This window comes from Neolamprologus multifasciatus, chromosome 11, assembly GCF_963576455.1.
Source record: "Neolamprologus multifasciatus chromosome 11, fNeoMul1.2, whole genome shotgun sequence".
Taxonomy (NCBI): Eukaryota; Metazoa; Chordata; class Actinopteri; order Cichliformes; family Cichlidae; genus Neolamprologus; species Neolamprologus multifasciatus.
In genome coordinates this window covers 33,682,070-33,709,365 of record NC_140449.1, presented here as the reverse complement: position 1 = coordinate 33,709,365, position 27,296 = coordinate 33,682,070, and the positions used below count along the sequence as shown (strand labels likewise).

General features: G+C 41.2%; 2 protein-coding genes and 1 long non-coding RNA gene across 3 annotated transcripts in view; 1 reads left to right on the top strand and 2 right to left on the bottom strand.

The window, feature by feature from the left end:
• The window catches only part of LOC146509078 (uncharacterized), a 32,024-nt gene extending 8,974 nt beyond the window's left edge, over positions 1-23,050 (top strand). The window contains exons 4-5 of the long non-coding RNA XR_014876843.1: positions 188-4,970; positions 5,876-23,050. This is a non-coding gene — a long non-coding RNA (uncharacterized LOC146509078). The remainder of the gene's footprint in view (positions 1-187; positions 4,971-5,875) is intronic.
• Positions 2,460-11,025, bottom strand: LOC146509079 (uncharacterized). The gene is made up of 4 exons (XM_085177235.1): positions 10,638-11,025; positions 7,341-7,625; positions 6,146-6,236; positions 2,460-4,256 (listed from the first exon to the last, which is right to left on the bottom strand). Exons 1-4 carry the CDS (start codon positions 11,023-11,025, stop codon positions 3,836-3,838), a joined length of 1,185 nt encoding a protein of 394 aa, XP_085033361.1. The 3' UTR covers positions 2,460-3,835.
• LOC146509077 (uncharacterized) lies at positions 13,778-26,672 on the bottom strand. Its single transcript, XM_085177246.1, has 4 exons — positions 25,935-26,672; positions 16,616-16,701; positions 14,048-14,207; positions 13,778-13,941 (listed from the first exon to the last, which is right to left on the bottom strand). Exons 1-4 carry the CDS (start codon positions 26,059-26,061, stop codon positions 13,778-13,780), a joined length of 537 nt encoding a protein of 178 aa, XP_085033372.1. The 5' UTR covers positions 26,062-26,672.
• Positions 26,673-27,296: the final 624 nt, after the last annotated feature.

The window sequence follows — 27,296 nt, the reverse complement described above, 5'->3', positions numbered from 1 at the left end:
TTGCAAGCAGAGGAGAGGCCATCTTGAATGTTTTCTATAACGTCACCAATGCTCGGCTAGCGCAAATTTATACAATAAACTCCGATAATATTATTCCTAATGTACGCCACTTACATTTTCATTGCTTATTCTGATTATTTTTGTGCTTCTTATTCGTGTTAAATGACAGGATACTTTCCCTTCACAGAGCTCAGCCTGTGTGGGGCTTTCCTCTGGGGAAGTGCTCCCTTGATGGCCAACACAGCCAAACAACTACTTTGATAAGGAACATACAACAATGAAAGGCCATCCGGAGTTCTCGTCCGTGTTTGTAAGTAGTTCTACAAGAATAACATCCTCTCCTAACAGCCCAGGCCCGGCACACTGCCTTCTTGCCCCAGCTCTGGCTCCCCCTAGCAGTCCCTCCATATTTCCTTGTTACTGCACACCATAATGCCCTGACCCTCCCTGATCTATTTTACAGTAAAAACACCAAAATACATCTTAAAACCTCAATTTCTCTGTCTAAATGATGACTATAGAGGCTCTACTTGCCTTCCAGCCAACATTAGGCACCATTGGCCACATCAGAACAGAGGATTGCTTACCTTTCAGACAGTGGCTCTAACTATACCTCCCTCTCCAAAGTCCCAACCTCGACAGCCTCCTTCTTCTTCCCAGCAATCCCTGCAAAAAGGACACTTCCATGTCTGTAGCTCATGTAGGGGTGAACAAATTTGACAAAATCATTTCAAAAAAGCCCAGAAAGTCCCCCAAATCTAAAAATGGGCATTTGGGCCCTAAATAAACATGACCTCCAATAATCTATTATAAAATAATTTAAAAAATGGCATTAAAAGGTAAAACCCCCTCCTCAGAAATATACTGTTCTACCCCTATGGTTTCAACTTATTTTGGTCCATCCAGTAGTCATACAGTTAATACTGAAGAGGGATTGTCCGTGAGTGCGCAACTGAACTCTTAGGAACTTGCTGCTGTTTTTCGTGCGTTTGCCAAGTCATGGAGCATCTCTGAGAGGCTGCACAGACTCCATTGGTGGGATTAATTGGTAAAACGGACCCTTTTCTTATGGACTAGATCAAAAGAATCCGAAGAAAAATATTTTCACGTGAATAAAATCCAACAAAGCCAAAAGTGAGCCGCGAATCCAAATGGACATCTCCAAAAGTGCACAGGTGTATCCAAATGCTCAGGGAGCTCTCAAGAGGCAACAGGAGTATAAAAGAAAATTGTATCCAGCGTAAAAGGTAAATATAATCCTAAATATAACCAACATTTGCCAAATGTGCATAGAAATTAAAAGTTGCATTTTAAAAATGTCCAATTTCAAGTCTACTAAAAAAGTGAAGGGCATTCAGAAAGATGCTCCAAAATGCGCAATGGCACTGTCGACAATATTTTTTTAATCTAACTTATTTAAATACATAATTTATTGAAAAATACATTTGTTATTACTGACAGCACCGTAGAACCTGTTTCTAAATGTAGATGAGCGCCTGTCTGACCAACAAGGGCTATCTTGCAGACAAAAGCCTGAGGTATAGGCGCTCCCATTCAGTGCGCCAAAGTAATCGTGTATAGTTATGATTTGGTCCTTCATGCGGCCATAAATAAGAATAAATGGAAACCTTAGGCACAAAAAACGTGCAGCCAAATCCGGTGAATCCTTTGGTGTGAGGATCAGCCTGCTGCGCCGACGGTTGAAGCTGTTTCCCCCAAAATAAACCTCATGCAAATCCTGCTGCCAGCGACCAGCACGACACAGCGTTAAAGCACAGACTTGTTCCTCATTTAACCCGACTGCTCCTTGCGTCGCTTTTTAGAGCAGCACACAGCCACAGTAATGATGGGCGTTTGCCTCCCAGCAAGTCCAGACCTGAGCAAGCCGCGAGTGGGTTAGAGACCCCGCATCCCCTCACTGAGACATCCAGCCTCATGCAGCAGCAACACAAGAGAAGCCCTGTCCTCCCCGCGCTGTGAAGTGGGAAAAAATAGAGATAAAAGCCGACTGTTCACTAGAAACGACAAAGCTTTCAGTTATCTGCGGGGAAAACGGTCCGCATCGACGCTCAGGGCGTGCTGGTGGTACAGTAGCGCGTCTGTGAGCCAGTACAGCCTTTATTCAGCACCGCAGCTGCAGGCGGAACTGCAGCCGGACGCACGCCTGTCCTCGGTGAACAGTTGCCACCGCAGCTGTCAGTCGGCTCACATTTCAGACTGTGTGATGAATACACGCAGACATATACTATACTGCAGTAACCGCATTTGTGCAAGATCAGCTGTGCGTAATATTTACGCTCCGCGGTGACAAACCTGTGTTGCAAGACCTTGTTTTGGGTTGTTTTTTTAGCTGGGGGCAGGAGGAGCGCCTTGTTGACACGCTGAAAGCCACAATATTGAAGCCCCAGGGCAGAGGCTCGGCTACAGAACACCGAAAGATATTCATGTACAGTGTCACCATTCTTATTATCTACATTAACCAAGCTGCTTTACTGCAGCTCTGTGTGCTGTATGCTTTGGGACACCAGACAGATATTGTTTGCGAATGTGTTTAATATTCTAGAATAAATAAATACAAAAACATGGAAACGTTGTCATTTGTTTTATTGTACACATTTACTGCAAAATGAGACATTTTAACATTTCTGTGTTCACCCTGTCTGCCTGCTTCAAATACTCAAGTGTAACCCAGAAACTGATGAGAGTTCATTTCAACGGGAAAAGGGGAGCGACAGTTTTTGTAATCGTGTTTTTAATATTTGACAAAGTCCAAAAATACACTTTAAAGTTTACCAGCATTGTCTGAACTAATAATTCTTTACCCGACAGTAAAATCAAAGATGTTGAGCTAAAATTGTAGCCACTATTGATGCACTCACACTGTAGTTACAGATGTTACACTCCAGGGGCGCTGTTCTGCCATGTTAGTTGGTGCCATATTGCCTCATGATACATTTATTCAGGCTCTTTTCCAGTAAGAGTTTCGTACATGCAAATATTGCGGACATGAAGGGAGACAGATCAGAATGTAGAGTTGATCTCATGACGGTTAACTTCAATAACAGTCTGAGACTGCCAAAGGAGCTTGCAAAGAAAAGCGTCTGGACTTCTTTAAGTTACTTGAAGACGTTTCACCTCTCATTCAAGAAGCTTCTTCAGTTCTAAGGTCAAATGGTGGAGAGTCCCAGATATAAACCTAGTGGGAGTCAGGCGATTAGAGGATCATCAGGGGGTCCTTTTGTCCCTCTGTGGGGGGAAACTCCCACTAGGTTTAAATCTGGGACTCTCCACCATTTGACCTTAGAACTGAAGAAGCTTCTTGAATGAGAGGTGAAACGTCTTCAAGCAACTTAAAGAAGTCCAGACGCTTTTCTTTGCAAGCTCCTTTGACTACGATGACCTGGATGACTGAGAACCTTCACAGACAGTCTGAGACTGCATGACTCCACCAAAAATTCCTGGATGCAGAAGGATGACAGGAGCCGGATTAACTTATAATTTTTAAAGAACATCAAGACAATTTCTTCCAATATTTCTTTGTTTGATATCTTTTTGAGATGTGTGATATGTGAAGGTTCGATGATGTTGCTAGTACTAAGATTCTGATGAATCCTGCTGCCTAACACATCATCAAGAGGTCATGAACTGAGGAAATGCACAGATGACTCATCTGAAACACCAGGTTCATGTTATTCAGACCTGAGACAATTCCCATCATTATTAATTCAAAGCCACCAAAACACAAACGGTCAGATTTCATAATTCTTCACACCGCGGTAAAAAGGAGCCTCCAACCTGCTGAACAGAAACATCTAAAATGTAAAGCTGCTGTCCATCAGCTGCACATTATTCCTCCAGTGTTCATGTGAGGTCCTTCCCTGTTGGGTCCCTGCACGTCTCCGGATGGGTTCATGTTCTCCAGCAGGTTTCTGAACTGCGTCGTCTCCGTCTGGTGCCGAGCGATTTTTCTAGCGTAGTACCTCCTGGATGCGGCTCTCCAAGCTTCCCTTTGCAGCGTCTGCGACTCTTCGGGTAGCTCCGATATCAGCGTCCTCCTCCTCTTATCCACAAAAGAGCTGGGCTGTGAATACTGAGAGTTTGCGATGTGGGGGAAGTGGCTGGATCGCGATGGGTTCGCCTGCTGGCGAGCTATCTTTCGAGCATAATATCGTCTGGAAGCTGCTCTCCAGGCTGCCCTCTTCAGTCTCTGAGCTTCCTCTGGCAGCTCCGACATTGGCACGCTCTTCTTCTTGTTCCTGAGGAGGTAAAAGGTTGAAAAAGCAAGATTTTACACCAAAATTATTTCTGTTAGACACTTCTAAACTAATAGATATTAGAAATTAATCAACTGAAAAACACCCTGGGAATTTTTGTGCTCTGCGTTTACTTGGTTAGCCTCCAAGCTGTAGTCCTGTATCAGTGTCTCGAGGAATTACCTTTAAACGTTTTTTAAAATTGAAAGCCAAAAAAAGAAAAAAGATACGAGGCACGGACTTCGGTTAAGTAGGGTAACGCAGACTCATTGCCCGCAGAGAAACTGTGCTGACGTGCGTAATCATCCCACTAAGTCCCGTTTTGAGACAGGAAACACCCTGCATGTGTTAAGTTCCTGCACCGCTGAGGTTGCCCTATATTCCCCCAGTTCTCGCTCTCTTACTCATTTGTTCCCTGTTGTGGTAGAATAACATTTAAGTTGTCGTCAGAGGGTCCACAGATGATCTAATGCACCACATCTCTTCAAATAAAGTTGGTCAGAGGGTGCATAACACGTTCCTGGAAGTATCGCAATAAAAGCCTAATAAAGAAGTAAAAGGTTGTCTCCAGTAAATCCTTACAGAGATGTTCATTTGAAACAGATGTAAGAGACGTGGAATTATAATAATGAGTTCATAAGTTCAACAAAATGAGAGGTGCCCAACTCTCACAACCACCTTTACAGCATTGACAGTGTTACTTTCAGTAACAGATGAGTTTAACCCTTTAAGACCTACCATAGAACCAAGTCCGCCAGAGCTTATATTATATGTTTACATGCTGTGGAGCCATTTTTGGGAGCATTTCAAGTTGATATACATCAATACAACCATTAAAGCCTAAATTTTAATAATATGTCTGCATTAAGTGCATAGTAATTACATAAATTGCAAAAAAGTGCAATAAACTACAAAAAAATTGAAAATCGTTTTTGTTTTTTTAACATATATTTCTAGTTAGAGAAATTTAAGAGGCTTATCCCTCAAAACTGTAAATACAAAAAAGTTGCACAAAATAGTTTCCCACCACAGGAAATTTATTTTGAGTGCCTTCATAGTTTTATTTTTGAAATACACCAATTTTTATATACTGCAGGAAAAACAAAAATAAATATTATAATGCAAATTTGCAAAAAAGCAGCATATGCATCAAAATAAACTATTTCCAGCAGTGCAATATGAGTCCTAAGCATCCCAGAAACGACACAGAAAGTCATAAAGTCAAACATAACTTTTAAAAACACCAATAAAGGCTCATGAGGCCTTGATGGTAAAAAAAATACATTTCCGCAAAATGACGTCACTTCCGGTTTGGAGCAGGTCATGGCGGACGATAGTTCACGCTGATGGGAAGTGTTACAAACAGCTGATCAGATCGGCAAAGCGTGTTTCTGGAATATTATGTTTTTGTTGCTGCAAGTGCTTTTTATGCAGTTTTTGCAAAGCTATATGTGGAAGGAAACTGTGACCGAGGACAAGCTGATGGCATAAGATGTAAGTACAACTCCTCCGGCTTCATATGCAAAAAAAAAATTATTGCGCTAGCTCACGTGGTTGCAGAGCTACCGGGATTTAAAAATAGTTACGCAAAACGGAGCGTGCTGCTCTGACCGGTTTTAAAGGGTTAAAAGTGATGGCTGCACGCTGCTGTCTGCACTCCCACAGTGACGATGAATCAATAATCTGCTGCTTTTCTTTCTTTTAGTAAACTGAATCTTTTGCATTTTGACTGCTAGTTAGACAAAAACAAGCACTTTGGTTTCAACACGTTATAGAGAAAAATACAACAAATCATCAAGTCCCCGAGTAAATAATTATTATGTTTCTGTGTTAGCATCCCCTCTGAGGGGTCGCTGGATTATCAGCTCATTAGTTTCTCTGATATAACTCACCTCATGTGCTCCGCCTCAGTCATTGCAGCTCCGCCCGGGTCTGCCTGTGGTTTCTCCCTGAACGTCCTTCCTTCTCCGGTCTCCATTTTTTCTACATGGGTCAGAAGAGATGAACATATTTTTAGTCGTACCACTCCAATGTTGATATTATTGTTACTATGATTGTATTTAATTAGTGTTTTTTTCCTTTGGCTGTATTTATTTTCAAGCTTCTCTGTTGCTAGATTCAAAAGCAAGACTTCCACATTAGATTTTCAGTGTTTGATGGGTCAGTTAGGCTACGTTCACTCTGCAGGTCTTGATGCTCAATTCCGATTTTTTGATCAAATCCGGAATTTTTTGTCAGCTCGTTCACACTACAAATAAAATGTGACAGCAAACGCGCTCTAGTGTGAACGCTCAAAGCGGCCGCATGCGCAAAAGAAGACGTCACACACAACGCGCTCTGTTTAGACCCAGAGCAACAGTATTGTTTGACTGATGGACCTTAATATAAAGACTTTGGACTTCACGTTTCCCAATTTTTGCTTTAAGTTATTTTGTTATTTACATAATAATGTAAATAACCTAATAATGATCCTTATTGCTGTTTTAGAGGAGCGCTGCTTCAAAGGATAGTTGCAGATTTCTGTCAGAATCTGCAGATTATACAGTACAAATAAAATGTTCACGTCTCTCCAACGTTGTCGTCCCAACAGTTTCACCAGATGGCCAGGAAGCGTTCGCGATGTCTTCTCCGGCGCTGATAATTGGCGTCTGTCTTGTGTCGGTGACGTAAAAGACGGATTTAATGCGACTTGACCATCAAACAGCAGTCGCTTCCTAAAACATCGGATATGTATCGGATTCAGTACCACATACGAAAGTGACCCAGATCGGATTTGTGCCGTTCACACTGTCATACCATGATCGGATATGGGTCGCATAGGGTCAAAAAAAATCGGATTTGATGCGCTTTCGCCTGCAGTGTGAACGTAGCCATAGAAAACAGTGATACTGATGAGTTTAGCATTGTTAAAACAGACGAGTCATTTCCCCCCAATGGCACCATGTGACAGGACCGGGTGGAAAAAAATGTCCTATATTTATATAATATTTCTCATTTGTGCAAACAGCAAAACAAAGAGAAGTAGAGGATTTGCTTTTCCAGTGCTGAGAATATTAATGTGAATAAATTAAATGCAGAGTGCATTACTTTTTACACTGAGACTCTCTTTGTCCTGACACGGACTGCCCGTGCTCTGCTGATGTTCATTCATCTCCCACTTGATTAAGACCGTGTCGACGTCCCATGGCTCTTGTTTGACCACGAGGCTGCTGGGAGATGTCGGCATATTTCTGGCTGACTCCGTTACACCCGAAACCTCGGAGGAGCGGGAGGTGCAGCTGTGCTCCAGGACCATTCTGCTGGGGGAAGATGGAAGAGCTGACTCCTGGCTGTGGGAGGAAACGTGTGAGGGGGGTCTTGCGAAAAAACCCACTGTAAAGAAAGGAAACAAACAAAAGAAAGGCTTATTTTGTGTGTTATATTTCCATAATATCCACAGTCACATGTACTCAAGTTGTTCAAACACTGTGTTTTCTAGATGCAACTAGGGCTGCCACAAACGATTATTTTCATAGTCGACTAGTCACCGATTATTTTTGCGATTAGTCGACTAATCAGATCATCATCCATTGGACATAAAACGTACAGCTTATTGCACCAGCAGCATCTGCTCTTATATAACTATCATTAGCTTACAGCTTGAAGTGTTTAAGGTATGTGCTAACTAAAAATAAAGACAAGATGATAGTTTATTAAATTTTAATGAAATTTGCAGATTGTTTCGGTGAAGTTTAATAAACTCCTTGGTATCTAAAATATAACAGGACACTTCTGATGATCAGCTGTCTGCTTGACGTTTATTCAGCTGTGTAAAAACTATAACTTTAATCTCAGCCAAACCGATTTATTCAGGAATAAATAAAATACAAAAAAAAAAGCCAAACAATAACATTTTTAAGTTATCTAAGTGACTTATATATCATGTTTAACCTGAGTAGCGAAAGACGGCGGTGGGTTTGAAAACGATTTGCCCGGAGTCCAGGGTTCTCACGGCTCTAGTGAGCCTAGCCCCCGGCTAGCTATCGAGCTAGTGGGTAACAGACTTCGGAGCGCTTTTGAAAATATGTGGTGCCTTGATAAACTGAGCAGATATTTGAGGTTTACACAGCTACATTCTCGCCTGAAAATATGTTAAATGTTTATTTTGTGACCCAGAAAGAATAATAAGAGTAATATTAAAACTAACTAGCTGCCGCCATTGTTGGAAACTGCGCTGGGCCGCGCTATGAATTCTGGGACACAGCTTCTTCTTCTTCGGGGTTTAACGGCAGCTGGCATCCTTGTACATGCAGTGCTGCCATCTTCTGTTTCAGTCCGTTATTACACTCTTAAATCCTACTACTTATTCCTGCGTCTTTTGGGATCTTACAAAGCTTCAAACTACGCGTCGACTATAAAATCAATCGTCGACGATTTTAATAGTTGACGTAATCGTGACTAGTCCACTAATCGTGGCAGCCCTAGATGCAACCAATCAAAAGGCAGTATTCCTTATAGACGGAGGAGCTACAACAGCTTCTTTTACACAGAAGATGAACTGGGGAGCTTATAACACAACTATGGATTCATGTAAATTGTGAAACATGCAACTCAGTGTGAGTCGAGTTTAGCATTAAAAACAAGAGCTTGAAATGACAATAACAGGCACCTTTTCCCTGATATACTCCAAAAGACTTCTATAGAAAATCACTCAATTTTCTAATATTCGTAAATCATTACTCAAAAAAAAAATCTCAGGGCTCAGTGAGAAATGGTTTTACTCAAAACTGTGAAGTGTAAAAATACTTCAGGAGATGAGGTGGAGGAGGACCAGACATGAGAGCGAGAAGATGAGAGCTGAGAGGAGGACATGCCTTTGAGGAGCCTGAAAAGGGCAAAATGTGTAAGTTAGGGCTCTGAAATTGTCAGAGAGGACACGAGCCTGTGAAGGGAATCATCTTTCCATGGCAGTCTTGTTGATGAGCACCTCCCACTTGTTTGTGTGCTCTGATTTTTTTGTTTTTTCCTTTTCTCAAACCCGGTTGCCTAGTTTCAGTTTATAACCACTTGTTTGGTAGTTGTGGCTGCCGGTAGTTTTTTCAGGTGTCATATTAAAAACAATTTCAACCCAATTTCAGTATGGTATTAATGCTACCTTCAGAAATGAGCACCTCCCTGTGGTCTGTGGTTTTTTCTTCTTCTAAAACCTGGCTGACTACATGGTTGGTGGCCGTGGCTAGCATTGCCCTGTTTTTCGGTTTCATGCTAAAAAAATAAAAAATAAAATCTGCCCAACTTCAGTATGGCTGAAAGTGAATTGATAAAGACAGGAGACATAGGATTTAGTGCACTTTTAGTATATAAATAAAGTTGAATTCTATTCTATATATTAATTATATAAATCAACAGCATAAAGGAAGAACTCAAACTCTTAGCTTGTGTGTGGGACTGGGTGTGTATGAATTCCACTGGAAAGGTTCTAGTTTCCCCTTCTAGTTATCATAATGCCTAAAAACTTCAGAGCCCTACATTAAACAATTTTCCATATAATGGAGAGGGGGTCAGAAGCTCATACATCTTCCTCTGAGCTTTCTCCTTCCTGCTATAATGTCTAGCCCTCCTCCACCCCCTCTCTTAACAGCAGTAACACTGCCTGCTCTACCTCCAGAATTACAGCCACCCCAAGTATGGACTGCAAATCTAACCCCCATGAATATGGCATGAATAGAAAGCCCAGAATGGCCCCTTCACATTACAGCAAGTCTCATATAGATTGCATAACCGGTGCTTGACATAGAGGTCACAGACTCCTGTCCCCAACAGCAGACAAAATCTTAGAGGAAATTATAGAAATGTTCTGTAATAGGGTGGTGGGTGGCAATAAGACAGAGAGAGAGGGGGGTGGGGGACAACATATCATATTCAGCCTACTGCAAGAGAAGATTGTGAAGGTGAAGAGAGGCAGGAGCGCACCACATACCATCCAGGGTAGATTAATTTATTAATTGATTTATCTGCACAGCATCCATAGATGCTCTTTTCTAGCCTGCCCTGATAAATGAAGTGCAGGGGTGAAAGGACTTGGGCATTGGCCTTTGAGAAGATCAGTTTTCTTTTTCTTCATTTTAATATTCTCATCTACTTTCCTTCATGCAGCAATTCCAACAAAACCTCTCTCAGTTCAAATCCCAATCAGACAGTCGGGATTGGAAGCGTTTCGGGTCAATGATCCCGAGGACTTTACAGGCAATTATGAATTGTCAAAGACATTACTTCTCATCTTCTTGTGAACTAGTGGCCTGTAGTGGGTCTAACAAAGGGAGCACTCAAGGCAACAGCTGACCGGCTGTAATTTGTCACCAGCCTAAACCTGCAAAGCCAGAAGTGACGCTCGTGTTTACTTACACGATAAACTCGTCTCACAGTCCTGCTGCTCCGCTGTCAGCTCGGTGTCAACGCATCCCGGGTCAAAGTCGCTCTGATCTCCCTTCTGCCGGTCACCGGAGCTCCGGGACTCGCCGAGGCTGTGCTCGTTCTTGAACAGCCCGCATGTGCATCCCTGCCGGCGCAGCACCTGCAGTTCGTGCTCCATCTCTGTCAGTCTGCACTCCAGGCGCTGGATCTCTTTGTCCCTGTCGGCCACCATCCGCTCATACTCGTAATTCTTGGCGCTGTTTACGCCGTACAAAACGTTTATCACAGAGTCTATGGCCAGCCGGATGGCGTTTTCCACCACCAGAGCCTCGTCGTCGCGGAGATGTGGGTGCAAAGTTCTGTTTTTGACCAAATCCATGTTTCCTTTAACTGACTTGTACTGACAGGCTGTGCTAGAGGGAGATGCTAGCGTTAGATGTGAGGATGCGCTGGCTCACTGAAGCGATAAGCCGCGCGCATGCGCCCTCCAAAAAACAACAATTAACACACCACCTAAAGCTTTTTTTTAGTGATTAAAAATATAAAATGATGGAGTGTTACATTCTTAATGTCACTTATGCCGTGTCTATTACCGCTAGCTGAACAACAGAAGCAGCAGGGGCATCATTATCTTCTTCGCCTAAAAGTGGCGGTCAATAAATATTGACTTGACGGTGATAGCACCGACTACTGGTCATTTGACTAACTACACTAACACTTACTATTAGCAATGGTATGACATTACTGCAAATAAAGTTGTTTTTCTTTAACCTAGAGATTTATTTGACGGACTGATTTTTTTAATTCATAGTTAAGGAAATAACTCAATCCAAAACTCACAGGTTATCAACATTTTCAGCACTATTTGGTTTATTTTGGGGATAAAACTATGTCCTAATCCTTTTGAATTAGCATAATTTCATCACCCATACTATTGTCAAGTTTTTTAAATCTTTCAGCAATCTTTAAAATATTTCTGAAGTAAAATCATCCAGATCAGTTTGTTGTTTGTTGTTTAACTGCAAAGGAGCAAAAGAGAATGGATGGATCTTTTTTTTCCTACTTATTCTTAATCTATATATTTTCTTTTCTAAAAAGAAAATAAGTTGTTTTAATTCTTCTTGTAAATCACATTAAATTATTGTTGTGTTTGAATCGAGCTATATAAATTAATGTGCCTTGCTTTGCCAATAATTGCTTCAGAGGCCTCACTTGTTTTTGGTTTCATTTGGCCAAACTATTCTGCAATGATCCATGCACTCTGAAATCATAAGTATTTGTGAATTTCTTGATGCATCTCAATCATCCAGGAAAGTAAATCTCCAAAAGTTGATTCTGTTCATCTGGACGTAGCGTTTTGTGGGAGAAACGTTTCGTCACTCATCCAGGTGACTTCTTCAGTCTCAGCTGACTGCAGGTTTCAATCTTATAAACAGTACATCTGCATAATGACTGAAACCAGCACAGTGAAGGAACAATGGGCTGTGAGGTCAGTTCCTTAATCTTAATTATGCAAATTCTCATAACCATTGATCAACAACCACTGATCAAAGACCACTGATCAATGGCCATGAGTACCATTCACAGAGTTGGGGAATGGCTGCAATCACAGCATTGCAAGATGGCGAAAGATGTACCCTTAGGCCCCCTCCTCCATTCAGAGACGGTCTTTCCCTTTTCACATAAATGACCTCCTTGACTCCGCACTCAAACCAGCGTTCCTCCCTGTCCAGGATGTGTACATCCTCATCAGTGGCGTAAATAGACTGCAGAGTCCTGGCCTGACGAGGTAGCTCTTCTGTGTTGTGCCATCCGCTTCGCCAGAGGTTGTTTGGTTTGTCTGGCAATCCTCCTGGCACATTTGTGAATTTATAAAAAAATAAAACTTCATTCATTTCACCATGAAGTGAAACTCTTGAGATCTCTTCTGAGTGTCCTGGGTAGCAGCAATCTCTGACATTTTCCGATGATGGATGAAGCCAAATCTCCCAGACAAAATCTGCACAAGCATGGGCGAACGTGCAAAACTCTGTGAGCCAGCATCGTGCTCTACTGATGCTTTTCAGTGGCTGGGACAAGCAGACTCCTCAGAGCTGAAACTTCCTGTCCAATGTGAAGGAGCTTCAAAGCTTCTACCTGGAAACTCTACAAGTGTGGGGTGAATTAATTTTCATTTTTAATTTGATAATATGGGCTTAATGGATGTAGACTGACTGGCATTTGGATCCTTTTAAAAGAAGGCAGTGTGTAAGATTTAGGATTTTATTAGCAGAAATGGAATATAGTGATAATAATTCTGCAGTGTTTTCAATTATGTCAGCTGTCACATTAAACATAATTGAAAATACTGGTGAGCTTCTTTTTGTTGTAAGCTGATAATGAGCCTTTCATACCTGCATAGTGAGCACAATCTCTCCCATCGAGAACACCAGGATGGCACAAGTGGAAACTTATAAACAGTCACCAGATAATCCACCACATGCTTGGGTTGTTGTAATTCACGAATCCACCGCTAGATGTCACTAGTTTCCACACAGTGCACATTTGAAACCAAGTGCAAAAGGAGAAGTCGTTTTTATGAAGAAAATATAAGCAACTAGCAAATAATGTAGAAAAATTAACAACAAAGATGTAATTTTACTGATATCACCACTTTAGTGCGTTTCGTGGCTGGGACTGACAAGCTCACACATGACATAAACAGACAGCATCCTTAAACGTCCCAAACAATAAATGTTTTAATAGTGGTGACTACAAGATCTACCTGCATGAAATTAATAATCTTTAGAGTAAAATGAATAAATACGATTATGATTATAGGAAATGGCATTATAAACTGATGCTGAGATATGATTAAAATGCATAGTAGTGTAATGCATGATGAACTCAGACAAACTAGAATGGCTATAACAGTAAAAGTGCAACAATTTTTTAAATAATATTTTAAAAAGTAACTGTGTTTGTGTTTCTGGTTGTGTCCATCAGGTCCTAACTTACATGTAGCATCACATGACAGGTAAACACGACATGATGAATCCAGCCTTGTGAGCATTCATTGGAGGGATAGTATTTTTCATCTCATGCTGTAGATGTAAGAGTCAAAATAACATGTGCTGCAGATGCATTTTGTGCTACTCTACACAGTAGTTCCCCATGCTGGTCGCTTCCTTTCCCTTTTCCTGTCTTCTTTTTCTTCCTCCATCTCGGTTTCCTGCCAGCTGCAGCCATCGCTTTATATACCTCTCTATCTCCTCGTCCACGGCATCCTTACAGAACGAGTTCTGCCTGACTGCGTCTGCAGGGGTAACAGGGGAGCAAAGTGAACACATGAAAGTAAGTAAATGCTTTAACTATTTAAAATACATCATATTTTCTTATGTGTCCTGTAGAAGCACACTCACTGAGGATAACTCTCTTGATGGTGAGGTTCTCTATTTTGTGCTTGTTATTTCTTCCCCTCCAGTTGATGTTTTTGGCCAAAGTGTTAGTAAAAAGCTTTGTCATTGTCCTCCACACACTGTGTTTGTTGGACAACCCTCCAGACAGGTCGAAGTAAGAGATCTGCACAGAAAGAATGACGTGCACATTCACTCATTAGTATATAGGCCATGTGGCATTCCCCCTCCCCAAAAAACTATATATAATAATTGCTATAAATAACAAACTTTGCTCCTACATGGTTCATATCAACCAGGAAAAAATATGACAAAAAATGACAAGACTAATACTACCCCATATCAACACACCATTACAAATACATCTAACATAAACCGCTAAACTGTTATTACAATTAAAGAGAAATGTTTATTGGTAAAAATTCAGTTTATTTTGACAAAGACCCAGAATGCAGGACCACAGGAAGAAAGAGTCTCACAGTAATTACAACAACCTCCCCTCCTTGTGGCACAGTCCACCTTATTAAGTGTGCCTATGCCAAGAGGAATAGGCACACTTAGCTAGCCGGCTAGCTAGCGCGGCTAGCGACCCTTCGCTAAAAAGCACCCGGGCTTGGCTTTCAGTGAGGCGGCTCTAACTCCTTTCACCCCCGATCGCTCGCAAACAGCCTGTGTCTCAGCTGGACTTATTTTTCGTTTATATGGGCCGATGATGCTGGTCCATGTGGAAAAAATAACTGAGTTGTTTGGTGGTGGCTAACGGGGAGCTACAACAGAGGGCAGCTAGCCACCGGTGTTTGACAGAAAGGGCATGCGGGGAAAGAGACATGCGAGGTGGCGAGGCGGCCGCCGATCGACCGGTGGTGGCTGACGCGGAGCTCAATCGTGGATCAGGGAAACCGAAGGCAGGAGAAGCAGGCGGCTGCCGGTCGGAGTGTGAGGTGAACTGAATTTCAGGTAAGAAGTTATGAACTGCACTATATTTGGGTCAGATATAAACCGAGTTTAGGTGTAGTTTATTTTCGTTGTGCTGACTTTTTACAATCAGTTACAATCAGTTTTTACAATCGTACTGCGTGCTAGCTAGCACGAGCTGTGTGCGCACTAAGTTACTGATGTTGAACTTTATGACAGCCTCTCCTGTCATTCTCTCGCCTGTTGAAACTTCAATCATGAAACTGATCAATGATCGGCTTTTGTCTCGTTTGTTTATCGCGCTAAACAACAGCAGCACGTTTAAGGTTGATCAGCTGTTGTTAGAATTCCTTTGATTTTAATTTCTAGTATCAGCTGATGTTTGCTGGAGCCACAGCTGAAAAAAGGGCTGGTCCAACCAGGAGATGTCCTTACTGAATCATCAGAGCTGAACTGGTGATGGAGAAACAGGTTTACCTTTTAGGTGACATGAATGAGTTGAAGGAAAGTTATGTACTGTTTCTGAGAGACAAATAACACCAAGCTCCTTTTTTGTGTAGCTGACAGCTGGTAACTGTGCAGGGGCGGATCTAGCAAAGCTTTTGCCAGGGGGCCAGGTAGGGCATTAACAGGGAAAGGGGGGCACAAAGATATACTTTTCTTTCTTAATCTCATATAAAATATTTAGCTTTTATTAAATAGTTATCTGAATCTTACAACCAAAGTTTGTATAACAATACACAAGATTGGCTGTAGTCCATTGTTAATCATTCAGAACACTGTGTAAAAATAACAAAAAGTGAATGCAAAAGTGCATAAATATTTATTTTACGTGTTTGATGTGTGTGGCGGGGCAGTGCCGCTGCAGGGGAGGTGGACCCACCTGAGCGGCATCTGCAATCACGCCTCTCGGGCGTAAACTCTTTGCTGTCTCGGCTGTTTTGTTGGGTGTGTGTCGGGCTGTGAGATGAAAAGCTACAGCCAGCTGTGTGGGTACACCAACCATGTGTGAAAAGTGGTCCATAACGCAATGCTTCAAAGTGTGTTCATGCAAACATTGTCGGGTCTGCCGCGGTACAATGGGACTTCTGCTCATGAACCTCTGTGCACAGCGTCTGCAAATCAGGGCTGTACAAAGTCACCTCATCTTTACACAAAACTGTGAGCTGTCATCTGTGAGGCGCGAGCGGTGTTTGTTTTTACCATAGTTCATGGTGGAGAATGGCTGCTCTGCTGAGTTTTGCTCTCTGTAGCCATATGAATGGCAAACTACACTGATTAGCAGCGGCATAGGCACACTTAAAATTTCTTCCGAAATTTTCGCTTTCTAGTTTGTATTAAAGTTACATCATCTTCAGTTTGACCCGCCAAGCCCAGAAAGTCAAGATGAGAATCAACCAGTCGTCAGACTTCACCAAGCAAAATGCTAAAGTACCAAAAAACAGCACTGGCATATAAGAGCGAAGGACAACTACAAAAACAAATGAGGAGTAAATATAATTTAAGACTTGCATTATAAGGTGGCCCAAATTATCATGTTTTCTAAAATTATCAATAAACCTTATAAAGAGAAAACATTTCGCAGTCATCACATGCAAACGTTAGTGAAAACTGACACAAGTTAAAACTGATAAAATTCCAACATCTGGTGATACTTACCATTGTCTTCTTCAGCTGTGGCTCAGCGCAGAGTCTGGTTCTTAAATCCTGTACCGACTGCAGCGGCAGAGGAAGCGTCTCAGCATCTGGAGGTTCACACAGCAGATGAATTTCGTGACCGCAGTATTTTTAGAACAGTGCTGTTTGGCTTTTTGATGGTTTCCAGTGAAACGAGAACCTCTAAAAGTATTGCTTAAAAAAGAGATACATAATCACTTGTGTTGTCAGATACCAGAAAGCCTTTTATGTGCTATTCTTAGACTGACTGGAGCTGCATCTACCAAAGTACTGCGTATTTGTAAATGTTCCTTCCTGTTTGGCTGCAGTTTCATTAAGCTGTGACTGACAGGTAGCAGCAGCTTTATATTTGGTTGGTTGGTTATGGAGAAAGAAGATAATTATGTGTGAATTATGTGGAACAATAGTCCAGTCATGGAGGTAGCAGTCTGACCTCCCTCTGCCTATCTGTCACTTCAGCTCCTGTAGCAGAATGCACAGGCAAAAGATGCACGTCCTGATATACTAAGCTGGGCAAATTCACACAACACTGATAGGGCAAGAGAGCAAGCAATGCATTAAACAAAGGAAACCAAACTAAAGACTCAGGAAGAGGAATTAGTGAAGCGCTACAGGGCACAGCCAAAGCTAAGGCACTGCACTCAGAGCTTTGAACCATCCTGCCGTGGGAAAAGTGACATTGCAGCTCTTTAGTAAATATTGACAGTAGATTTTCAACAGCCAAAGAGGGTTTTGTTGTGGTGCAGACTGTTCGTAAATGTGCCCCATAGTCCACCCAGTCTGTCCTGGATCTGTCTCCTTTCAGCAGCACTTTCCTGAAACAACTTACACCTTAGCATATCCCCAGACCATCTCAAACGGTGCAGCAGCTGTACTCTATGAGGGGTTTGAGTGTCAGGGTGATCCAAAGAGCGCCACTCTCTGAGGGAGTTTGAGGATGGCAGGGGCTCTCGAGGCAAACTGGTCCTGTTTGAGGGGTCAGAGCAACTGCATGAAGGTAAGAACCAGCAGCCATGGGTCCACCCTGTTGTGGGCAGTGGAGGTCCACTGCTTTGTGTTCAAAGGAAGAAGGCCTTTGGGGTCCAACTTGTGGATGCCTGAAAATTAAAATGAAACCTGATGTTACAGTAATAATGTAAGAACAGAACCACAGATTATCTCAACAATTTTAATCCATTATGATTTTAAAATACAGAATAATGATGCAAAAATATAATATAAACTGTTATGGTCACACATGGGTTGTGGAGCTGACATAGGTCTATTGTGCATTAATGTTTGATGATACGGAGCCGTTGGAGCTGTGCTCCGTCGCTGTTGTGATCCGGTATAATTCAGACTGACTCTTGTAGCAGTACCTTCACACATCAACTTGTTTGTCTGAGAATGAGGAGTTTTTGCTTCACATTCAGTCTGTCAGTCTAAAAAGTTATTTAGATTTAGAATATAGAACCAATAAGCTGTCAACATTTAAAAACGTGCTAGAAGTGTTACTTAACAGACGTTTATCACCAGGTTTGATACTTCATAGCATTTTGCTAGCACAAACACATGGTTATGCAGTTTATTTCATTTCCCCCCGTGAGACATTAATCTGGATTATTTTTGTTACATTTTGTTAACTGTGCTGTTAATGAGCTGTGGGTAGTGACCGAAAGAACGAGATTGCGGATACAAGCGGTGGAAATGGGCTTCCTCCAAATGGTGGCTGGCCTCTCCCTTAGAGATGGGGTGAGAAGTTCGGCCATTCGGGAGATGCTCCTCCACATCAAAAAGAGCCAGCTGAGGTGGTTCGGGCATCTGGCAAGGATGCCTCCTGGTTGAGGTTTTCCGGCATGTCCCACCGGGAGGAGGCCCCGGGGCAGACCCAGGACACGCTGGGGAGATTATATCTCTCGGCTGGCCTGGGAACGCTTCGGTGTTCCCCCGGACAAGTTGGGCCTGGGCCTCTCTGCTTGGGCTGCCCCACGACCCGGCCCCGGATAAGCAGAAGAAAATGGATGGATGGACATTTAGTTAACATTAAATGTAACTATCAGTGCAGCGTAGCTACAGGATATACAGACTGTAATCTGAACCAGCAGTTACATTTAGTCATATGATCTAGAGGTAGTGATCTTTAGTAATAAATGTTATTCACTAGGTAAAATAAGTAAAACAATAAAGAAAACTCAGGGAAAAAAAAACACTTTACATTCAAAATATGCTTGTTTTTGTTTTTTACATTTCATTTTTATTCAACTTTTTTAAAACAGCATTAATTTTTTTTTAAAAAGTTACCAAAAAATTATAAAAAGGAGGAATAAAAAGCAAATAAATTAAACAGAGACAACAAACTGTGGACAACACAGAATATATGCATGTTCTAGAAAACCTAAAAACATAAGACATGACAAACTCATGGTTAAACACAGTAACCACACCATTACTATTATTATTATTACTTCTGAATGAAATTAGCACACATCCTTGAGTCACTTTTGCTTGGGGTATTCTGAGTGCAAAGGCAGGAAGTACAGTAACCACCTTTTCAGAAGAGGAAGCAAACCAAACCTACTCACACTTCTTAGAAAAACTTTAAACCAAGTTCAGGAGTTTCAGTCTTTCAGACCCCTGTGAGAAAAATCAAACTGAAACAAACAGTAGTAAAGAATTTGCTACTGCACTGAATCCTGATCATCGAAAAGTAGAAAACAACAATAGCGATATACATTATACAGCTTTATTTAAAGAATGGCTTATCCAAACTCTCCCGAGGAGGTGAGAATCATGTCCGAGTGCCAAGCAAAGGTTTCACAGAAGGGAAACACAAAGAGTCTTCATGGTTTCACAGTGAATACAAACTTACCTTTCACCCTCAACAAGATCAACATTTTTTTTACTGAGAAAACTCATGGTAATAAACATTTTTAGAACTAAAAATACAACAGCACACAGAATACAGCCAAGATTATAAATGACACAACTCGTGTGGGCGTGTCCCACCGTCTCGCCTGCCTTAGGTGATGCCCTTTTTGTACAGCTGACTCTAATCAGCAATTAAGAGTACTTAATTGAAAAAGGTGCGCTCTAGTGAGCTGTGCATGTGTGTGGTGGTTGTTTGCTCTGTGGAGATGAGTCCGTTTTAGTTACTAACCCTTTTTTGCTTCTCAGTTTAATGACCAACTCCTGGGTTTTGTTCTCCTTCTTTAAAAGGTGATAGTGGATTGTCTATCTCTTTTAGGTTAATTACTAATAGAAACATTACTAAAACCCTGTAATTGAACCATATTGTTACTTTCCCTTATCCCCAGTCCTTTAAGGGTGGAACGTAGCCCACTTTCTTAAAAATGACTTCTTGACAACCATCATTCTACTGATGAGGCTTTAGTGAACAGCAGATGGATCATCTAAAGGGTCAGATGGATCTTTCAGGTTCTGTGTCAGATATTTGCTGGATTGTTTCCTAGATAGCGTTTTAGACCAGCCCTCTTCTTCTTCTGTTCTCCACTTGTCCAAGGACACGATGGACATAATGCTGAGATTAGCAGCTCTGTTGAAATCCATTGTTGATGCCAAAATATTATTTTATGCCAGTTATACTGTATTATCTTTGGCATTTTTCATAGATCTCTGCTAAGCTGTCTGTTACGTGATGACAAACATTCCTTTGAAAATGTATTGGTATAGGAACTGAGCTTAAAATGAGCCAAACCCCCCCCCAAAAAAAACAAACAAACAGCCAATGTCAAAAGGAAAAACTCAAAACACCTGGAGATCCATCACTCGAGACCACTTTATGACCATCACAAGGAAGCCCGACTTACTGGAAACAAAGGATAAAGAAATGAGGGGTGACTCGAGACTTTTGTACAGTGCAGTATTTTTTGATTATTCAGTGCTCAAAATAATCCTTATTTATTTTATACTGGGCTCAGCACGCCCCTCAGTTTATCTTCTCTGAAGCATTTTGACAGACAGAAGCTTTGAAAAGCACGTGGCTCAAGCTACGGTGCTCACAGTCACATCTATATATGCCCATTTTGGGGGGATTCATTTGCTGTGACCTCATACAAAAAGTTTTGTAAGTAAAAAAAAACAACCTCCCAGCCCATTGTTCCTTCAGTGGCTGGTTTCAGTCATTATGCGAATGTACAGTTTATAAGATTGGGGAAAGCTGCAGTCAGCTGAGACTGTCACTTGGATGAGTAGTGTGATGCCTGAGCTTTTAGTTCACAGGTTTAAATTACACACATGCTAGCCTCATGACTTTAAACGTTGTCTTTAATATAAGCTAACTCTATGATAACAGATCAACTTGTGGCTGTAGCAGAGTATGTCTTTGATATGTGTTATAACACTATTATAATTAAACTTAACTGTATAAAAAAAATCTTTATGTCTGAACACAAGTGTTTAAAAGTTTCAATATTTAATTGTGTTTTTCAATTGAAGTTACAGTCATTTCAAAAGTATTCAGATCCATCTATCTCTTAAAGGAATATAAATTCTTTATTTTTCCCATCAGTAGTGCCAAAACCTGCATCACTACAGTGAAGCATGGTAGTGGTATCATGATTTATTTCTTAACAGTAAGCACAGATCTCTGGTTGTGTTGGTGTTGTAACCACCAGAGATCTGTGCTTTGATGATGTCTTTTTAATTTTTGGTTGAATTTACTTAACCAGAATTTAATCAGAACGTGACCTGTGACCTTTAAAGCCACCTGCAAAACATTTCTAAAAACACGAGTTCACTTTGTCACTAAAACCAAAACAGAAATTTTTTTTTTTTTTAAAGTACAGGAGTCTGAATTCTTTCTTAAGGGAAAGTAACTTGGTGGTCTTCTAAGTAGTGACTGTGATAACATCTTCTGTGAACTAGCTGGTTTCAAAGCTAATTATGAATCAAATATTTATAATTTATAAAAGGCATCTTGATAAAGAGGTTTCAACCTACATCTTTCTGACTCAGCAAATGTCAAAAGGGTAGAATAAATTTTGTTGGGTAAGTAAGCGGGCACACCATCGCTCTTTTTCAAGTATTCAAGCTAGAAAGGCAGTAGGCAGGATAGCCCGATTGTTAGCAACAGTGACTTATTCATCGAAGTGATGAAGAAAAATACTCAATATTCAGAGACAATAAAGAGAAAATCCTGACGAAAACTCAAATAAATGAGGATTGTGCACCGGGCTGTAGAAAGAAGGCTGTAAAGATATGTCATTAGCATCACTGGGAAAAGAAAGGATGAATTTGTCAGTGACAGGCTTCTCCATGATCACTGTTTTAATGACATAACACATCACTGAAATGAAAGATTTGAAGGACTTCAAGGAATGCAGGAAAAAAGACTATTTTTAGATACTTGTATTGACAATCTAATACCTGAAATGCAAAAATAACACACTAAGATTACATTAAAGATTACTCATTCTGTGGTGGTGCTTGTAGTTCTGGCTGATAGTTAAAAAATAAACAAGTAACTGAATTAAATGTATATTTTGTGCATTATGTTTATAATTTAAACGTCTTTGTTACCACTGTTTTACGATCATGTGGTGACTTAATTCCTCAAGCTACATTTCTAGAAGTTTGGACTTAAAGATGATGTATTTCACAGGCTGATTTTACAGTGACAGCCATCAACAGTGTCAGATGTATAAGCTTTAAACAAACTGAGTTGTTTGAAACTGAGCTATGTTAAAAAGAAATAAATCCTACGGCTTTAAGTTTGGCTTCTTTACCACAACTAGAAAAGCAAACTGATAATTCTGTTTAAAACTGTGCCTATAGATGTGAGGACCATCGTTATATGGCACTGCAAGAGAAATTTATAATAAACACAAACACATTCATTTTAGTATATTCTTGGTACCAGAGGTTATTTCCACGAAAGCAATCGGCACTAATTTCTGTGAAGTTTTTTGCATAAATGTGCACCAGTCTCTGTTGCAACATGTTTGAGGATTTTCTTCCTGCTGTTTAAATCCTCCTGCAACATTTTAATGAAATTTACATTGTTAACGAAGCCAGCCCTAAAGAATGTTTCTTACAGTGTCATGATATGTTTCATATATTTTAGACATGTTATTAGCTCTTGATCTAAGAAATGCCCCCACACTTTTTTACCCCCAGTACCTTAAAGTGGCAGTAAAGCCTAGATGCACATTATTTAAATTAGACAGTGTCACCTAATCTGGAACTAATGACTCCAATTTAAATCTAGAAGTGTACTTGTGTTTTCCTTCTGACTGATGTGCTGTTTATGTATTTAAAGTGATCAAAAAATGTCGTAAAATTATGTTTCAAATATCTTTTATTAGGAGCAAGTATCATGGTTGTTACAAATTGATAGAACTTATGCCCCTTTTTTTCTCTAAGCTTACAAAACACACAAATAAACAACATCAAAAGAAAGAAAGAAAGAAAAAACACCCACTATGGGCCCCAATCCCCCGACTGCCAGAAAAAAAGAGTTTATATTTTCCCAAGGTATGTAAGTAAAGGATGCCAGATTAATTCAAAGTCTTTTACATTATCATTCATGGTATATAAAAAATGTCGTAAAATTAAATGCCATTAATAATGGGCACAGTTATGAGGATGAAATGTTTATCTAAATACATTAAAAAAATCTTTTTTCAACAGTGCTGTCGTTTGTGCTAAAACCTCTGTTGGCAGGTTGCACTCAAAGCCTCCACCTAGATGCACAGCGCTGTCTGTGCTTCAGCATCGACGCGATGAATCATTCAAATGAAGAAGCCACTTTCAGTACTTCCCTCAAAAGTTTCATAATGTTACTCGAAAGCAGTTTTCACACATTCACTGCAGCCGTAAAGTCTTCTAAACATTACCTGAAGCGAGATCGCGAATACCCAGTGCGGTCAAATCGGATATTAGCCGATTTTAACCTCCAAGATCCCTGCTGAGCTCCCTCCCAGCGCACTGGGAACGCTCCCTGGCCTAAACCATGCACAGTGATTCCAGTAGTGCGAAGTGTTTGTCTGAGCAGACTATTTCCTCCTTTCTGCTTCGTGTGAGATAAGACAATTCTAGAAAAACCGTTCAGCTGTTGCTTCGTTAGGTGAAGCACTGGAGACTGCTGCTCACTTAAGTCATGTTTCGTTTCCCTTTCTTTCCACTTCCCAGTTTTCCTAGCATTCAGGATATCTGTCACGATGCTCTTTTTTAGCTTCATGATATTTTTGTATAAAATGAGTACTGCATACATTAAGTTCTCATTTTTATTCTTCAGCCTCCACCTCATCCTCTTCTGCCACACCAACCCGCTCAGTGGCGGTCCTAGCCTGCTTAGCGCCCCGGGCGAACACTTCCTCTCATTGCTGCTTCACCCTAACATCTGTCTCCCTGTCTCATTCACACACATGAATTCTGTCATGCTTCTGCTGGCTTTCATTCCTCTTCTCCTCAGTGCATACCTCCACCTCTTCTCTAATCTGACTACAGACCTGAAAACCTGATGTAATCCCACCTCCCCTTGAATCCATCTGTCACTTCTGCTGCACAACTGTCCTTCTTGCCGTCCTCATACATTCAATTCAATTCAATTTTATTTATATAGCGCCAAATCACAACAACAGTCGCCTCAAGGCGCTTCATAGATACAGAGAAAAACCCAACAATCATATGACCCCCTATGAGCAGCACTTTGGCGACAGTGGGAAGGAAAAACTCCCTTTTAACAGGAAGAAACCTCCGGCAGAACCAGGCTCAGGGAGGGGCGGGGCCATCTGCTGCGATTGGTTGGGGTGAGAGAAGGAAGACAGGATAAAAGACATGCTGTGGTTAATAACAGATATGATTCAATGCAGAGAGGTCTGTTAACACATAGTGAGTGAGAAAGGTGACTGGAAAGGAAAAACTCAATGCATCATGGGAATCCCCCGGCAGCCTACATCTATTGCAGCATAACTAAGGGAGGATTCAGGGTCACCTGGTCCAGCCCTAACTATATGCTTTAGCAAAAAGGAAAGTTTGAAGCCTAATCTTGAAAGTAGAGATAGTGTCTGTCTCCTGAATCCAAACTGGAAGCTGGTTCCACAGAAGAGGGGCCTGAAAACTGAAGGCTCTGCCTTCCATTCTACTTTTAAATACTCTAGGAACAACAAGTAGGCCTGCAGAGTGAGAGCGAAGTGCTCTAATAGGGTGATATGGTACTACAAGGTCATTAAGATAAGATGGGGCCTGATTATTTAAGACCTTGTATGTGAGGAGCAGGATTTTGAATTCTGGATTTAACAGGAAGCCAAAACAGGAGAAATCTGCTCTCTCTTTCTAGTCCCTGTCAGTACTCTTGCTGCAGCATTTTGGATTAGCTGAAGGCTTTTCAGGGAGTTTTTTGGACATCCTGATAATACATAACCTGCACCACATCCACAACGACACAGTGCATCTACACTTCTCCATCAACGAAGGCAAAATGCTCTCTCTTGGCATGAAACTACTATATAATTTTTTTTTTTTTTTTTTTTTAAAAAGCATAATTTAGACTGGCAGCATGGTGGTTAGAACTATTGCCTCACAGCAAGAAGATCCTGAATTCAATTCCACCATCATGCCAATGTCTTTCTGTCTGGAGTTTGCATGTTCTCCACATGCTTGTGTGGGTTCTCTCTGGGTACTCTGGCTTCCTCCCACAGTCCAAAGACATGCAGTTAGTGAGGTTAGGTTAACTGGTAACTCTAAACTGCCCATAGGTGCGAATGGTTGTCTGTCTCTAAGTGTTAGCCCTATGGCTGACTGGCAACCTGTGCAAACTGAAGGCAGCTTGTATAGGCTCCTGCAACCCTGACAAGGATGAGTGGAAGAGAATAAATGAATGGATAATTTTAGACTTTCAGATTTTCTCTAGGGTTCTTTGGGCAGTAATTGTGTAGTGAAAATCGTGATAAGTTCTAGTGTGTTTGGAGGTCCTTCCTCGTACTGATTAAAGACTGGCATGAAAACTGCAGTATCAGTAAATCAGTCTCAGCTCACTGTTTTGCCCCAGGTTCTTCATGGGTAAATCTATGCACACTTTGCCAACCACAAGCGATTGAAACCTGTAGTTGTGTAGGAGGGAAGCTAAATTGCCTGTTACCACCTCGTTCGTTTTAAAACCTGACTGTTTTTTCAGGCGTCTGTCCACGAGTCACGTTTCTCACGTAATGTATTTCTACTGTAACGGCCTTATCTGGGGGTTTTACTTTGCAAACACGCATGAGAAGCATCGTTCTGCCTAGTCAGTGTTATCACTCACTCAGCCCCAGTTACCTTTTTCTTATAGTTTTTCTTGACAAATGTTACTTGGCTCGATGCTTACCCTCCCTGCTGGTCCAGCAAACTGGCCTCACACACCTCCAATCAATGATAGCCACTGGGGTCCTGTTTAACAGGTGAGGGCTCACCAGAGTGGGCGTGTTGACGGGGAAAAGGCGCCACTGTGTCATGGCATTTGGGGGAAATTTGTGCAGGAGCAGCTGCACCTACATGTGATGAACAGATAGATGACTAGAAAAATGAGTGGGTGGATTCCATCTAATTCAATATCGACTCATTGTACTTACCACCAGACTTGACTCAGTGGTTGTTCGGCTGTTTTTAGCGCTGCTGACAGAGCAGGAAAGTTCATCCTGCCGCACTCTGCCCACCTAAAGCCGCAGCACCTTCGGCTCACTTTTACTTTTGTCTGACTTGGACCCCAGCTTTTTTTTTTTATGTCTTTGTCCCTTTCGGCCACCATCCTCTGGTGCTCCCGCACCCTGCTGCTTCAGCTGCCGCAGATAACGTGGGTCACAGTGTTTACAGCCGCGGCTTCCTCTTCGGCCAAATATGGTGTACAACCGCAGAAGTCGGGCTTGTTATTACCCGAAGTTACTCACACGACGAGCCGCCAACAGATGACAGCAGCACCGGGGGAAAGGAAAGTATCTACAGCCACAGTCTGGTGTTGAAATTCTTAGAGAGGCCAGAAATACGATATAAAGCTTGGTTCAGTTAAACCTCCGCATTTAAATCACCCCGTTCTGCCGAATGACTTCTTCTTCGGTGGTGTTTGAACGTCTGCTCGGCCGCAGCCGCCGAAGGAGTCACAGGGAACTGTAGTTTTCAGTTTAAATCTTTAACACACTTTAACACACACAACATCAGTGAACGATGGTAGAAATATAATTTCAGGATGGGAAAAAAATTAAAACCTTATTTTGGACTAAAGTCAGCAATTTGATGGTGATTCTACAAATGGACTGTAGAAAGTTGTCATCAAAGTTGTAGTAGTTAATTAAGGTGTTAAGGTGAAAATTAAAACTAGATGTGAATAATATTTTAGTTTATTAAAAAATACAATTAAAAAAGCTAAAACATTAAAACTACCTTCACTTGATTTCAAAAGTTAGACTTTTCTTTATTGTAATAGCTACAGATTTTCCTAAATCTTACCTCTGACATATATTCTCCATACAGTAATAATTAAGAAGACTAAAACTGAACTAACTAAAACTAAATATTCTCAAAAAAATAACTTAACTGAAACAAGAAAATCCACCCTGGAAACGAACTGAAACAAACGTGATTTAAAAACAAAAGTTAAAACAAACATAAAATACACTAAAACTAATAATTCTGCCCCTAGATGGTCTGCAAGTGCGATTATTATTTGTTTCTAGAAGGACTTTTTTGGTACATA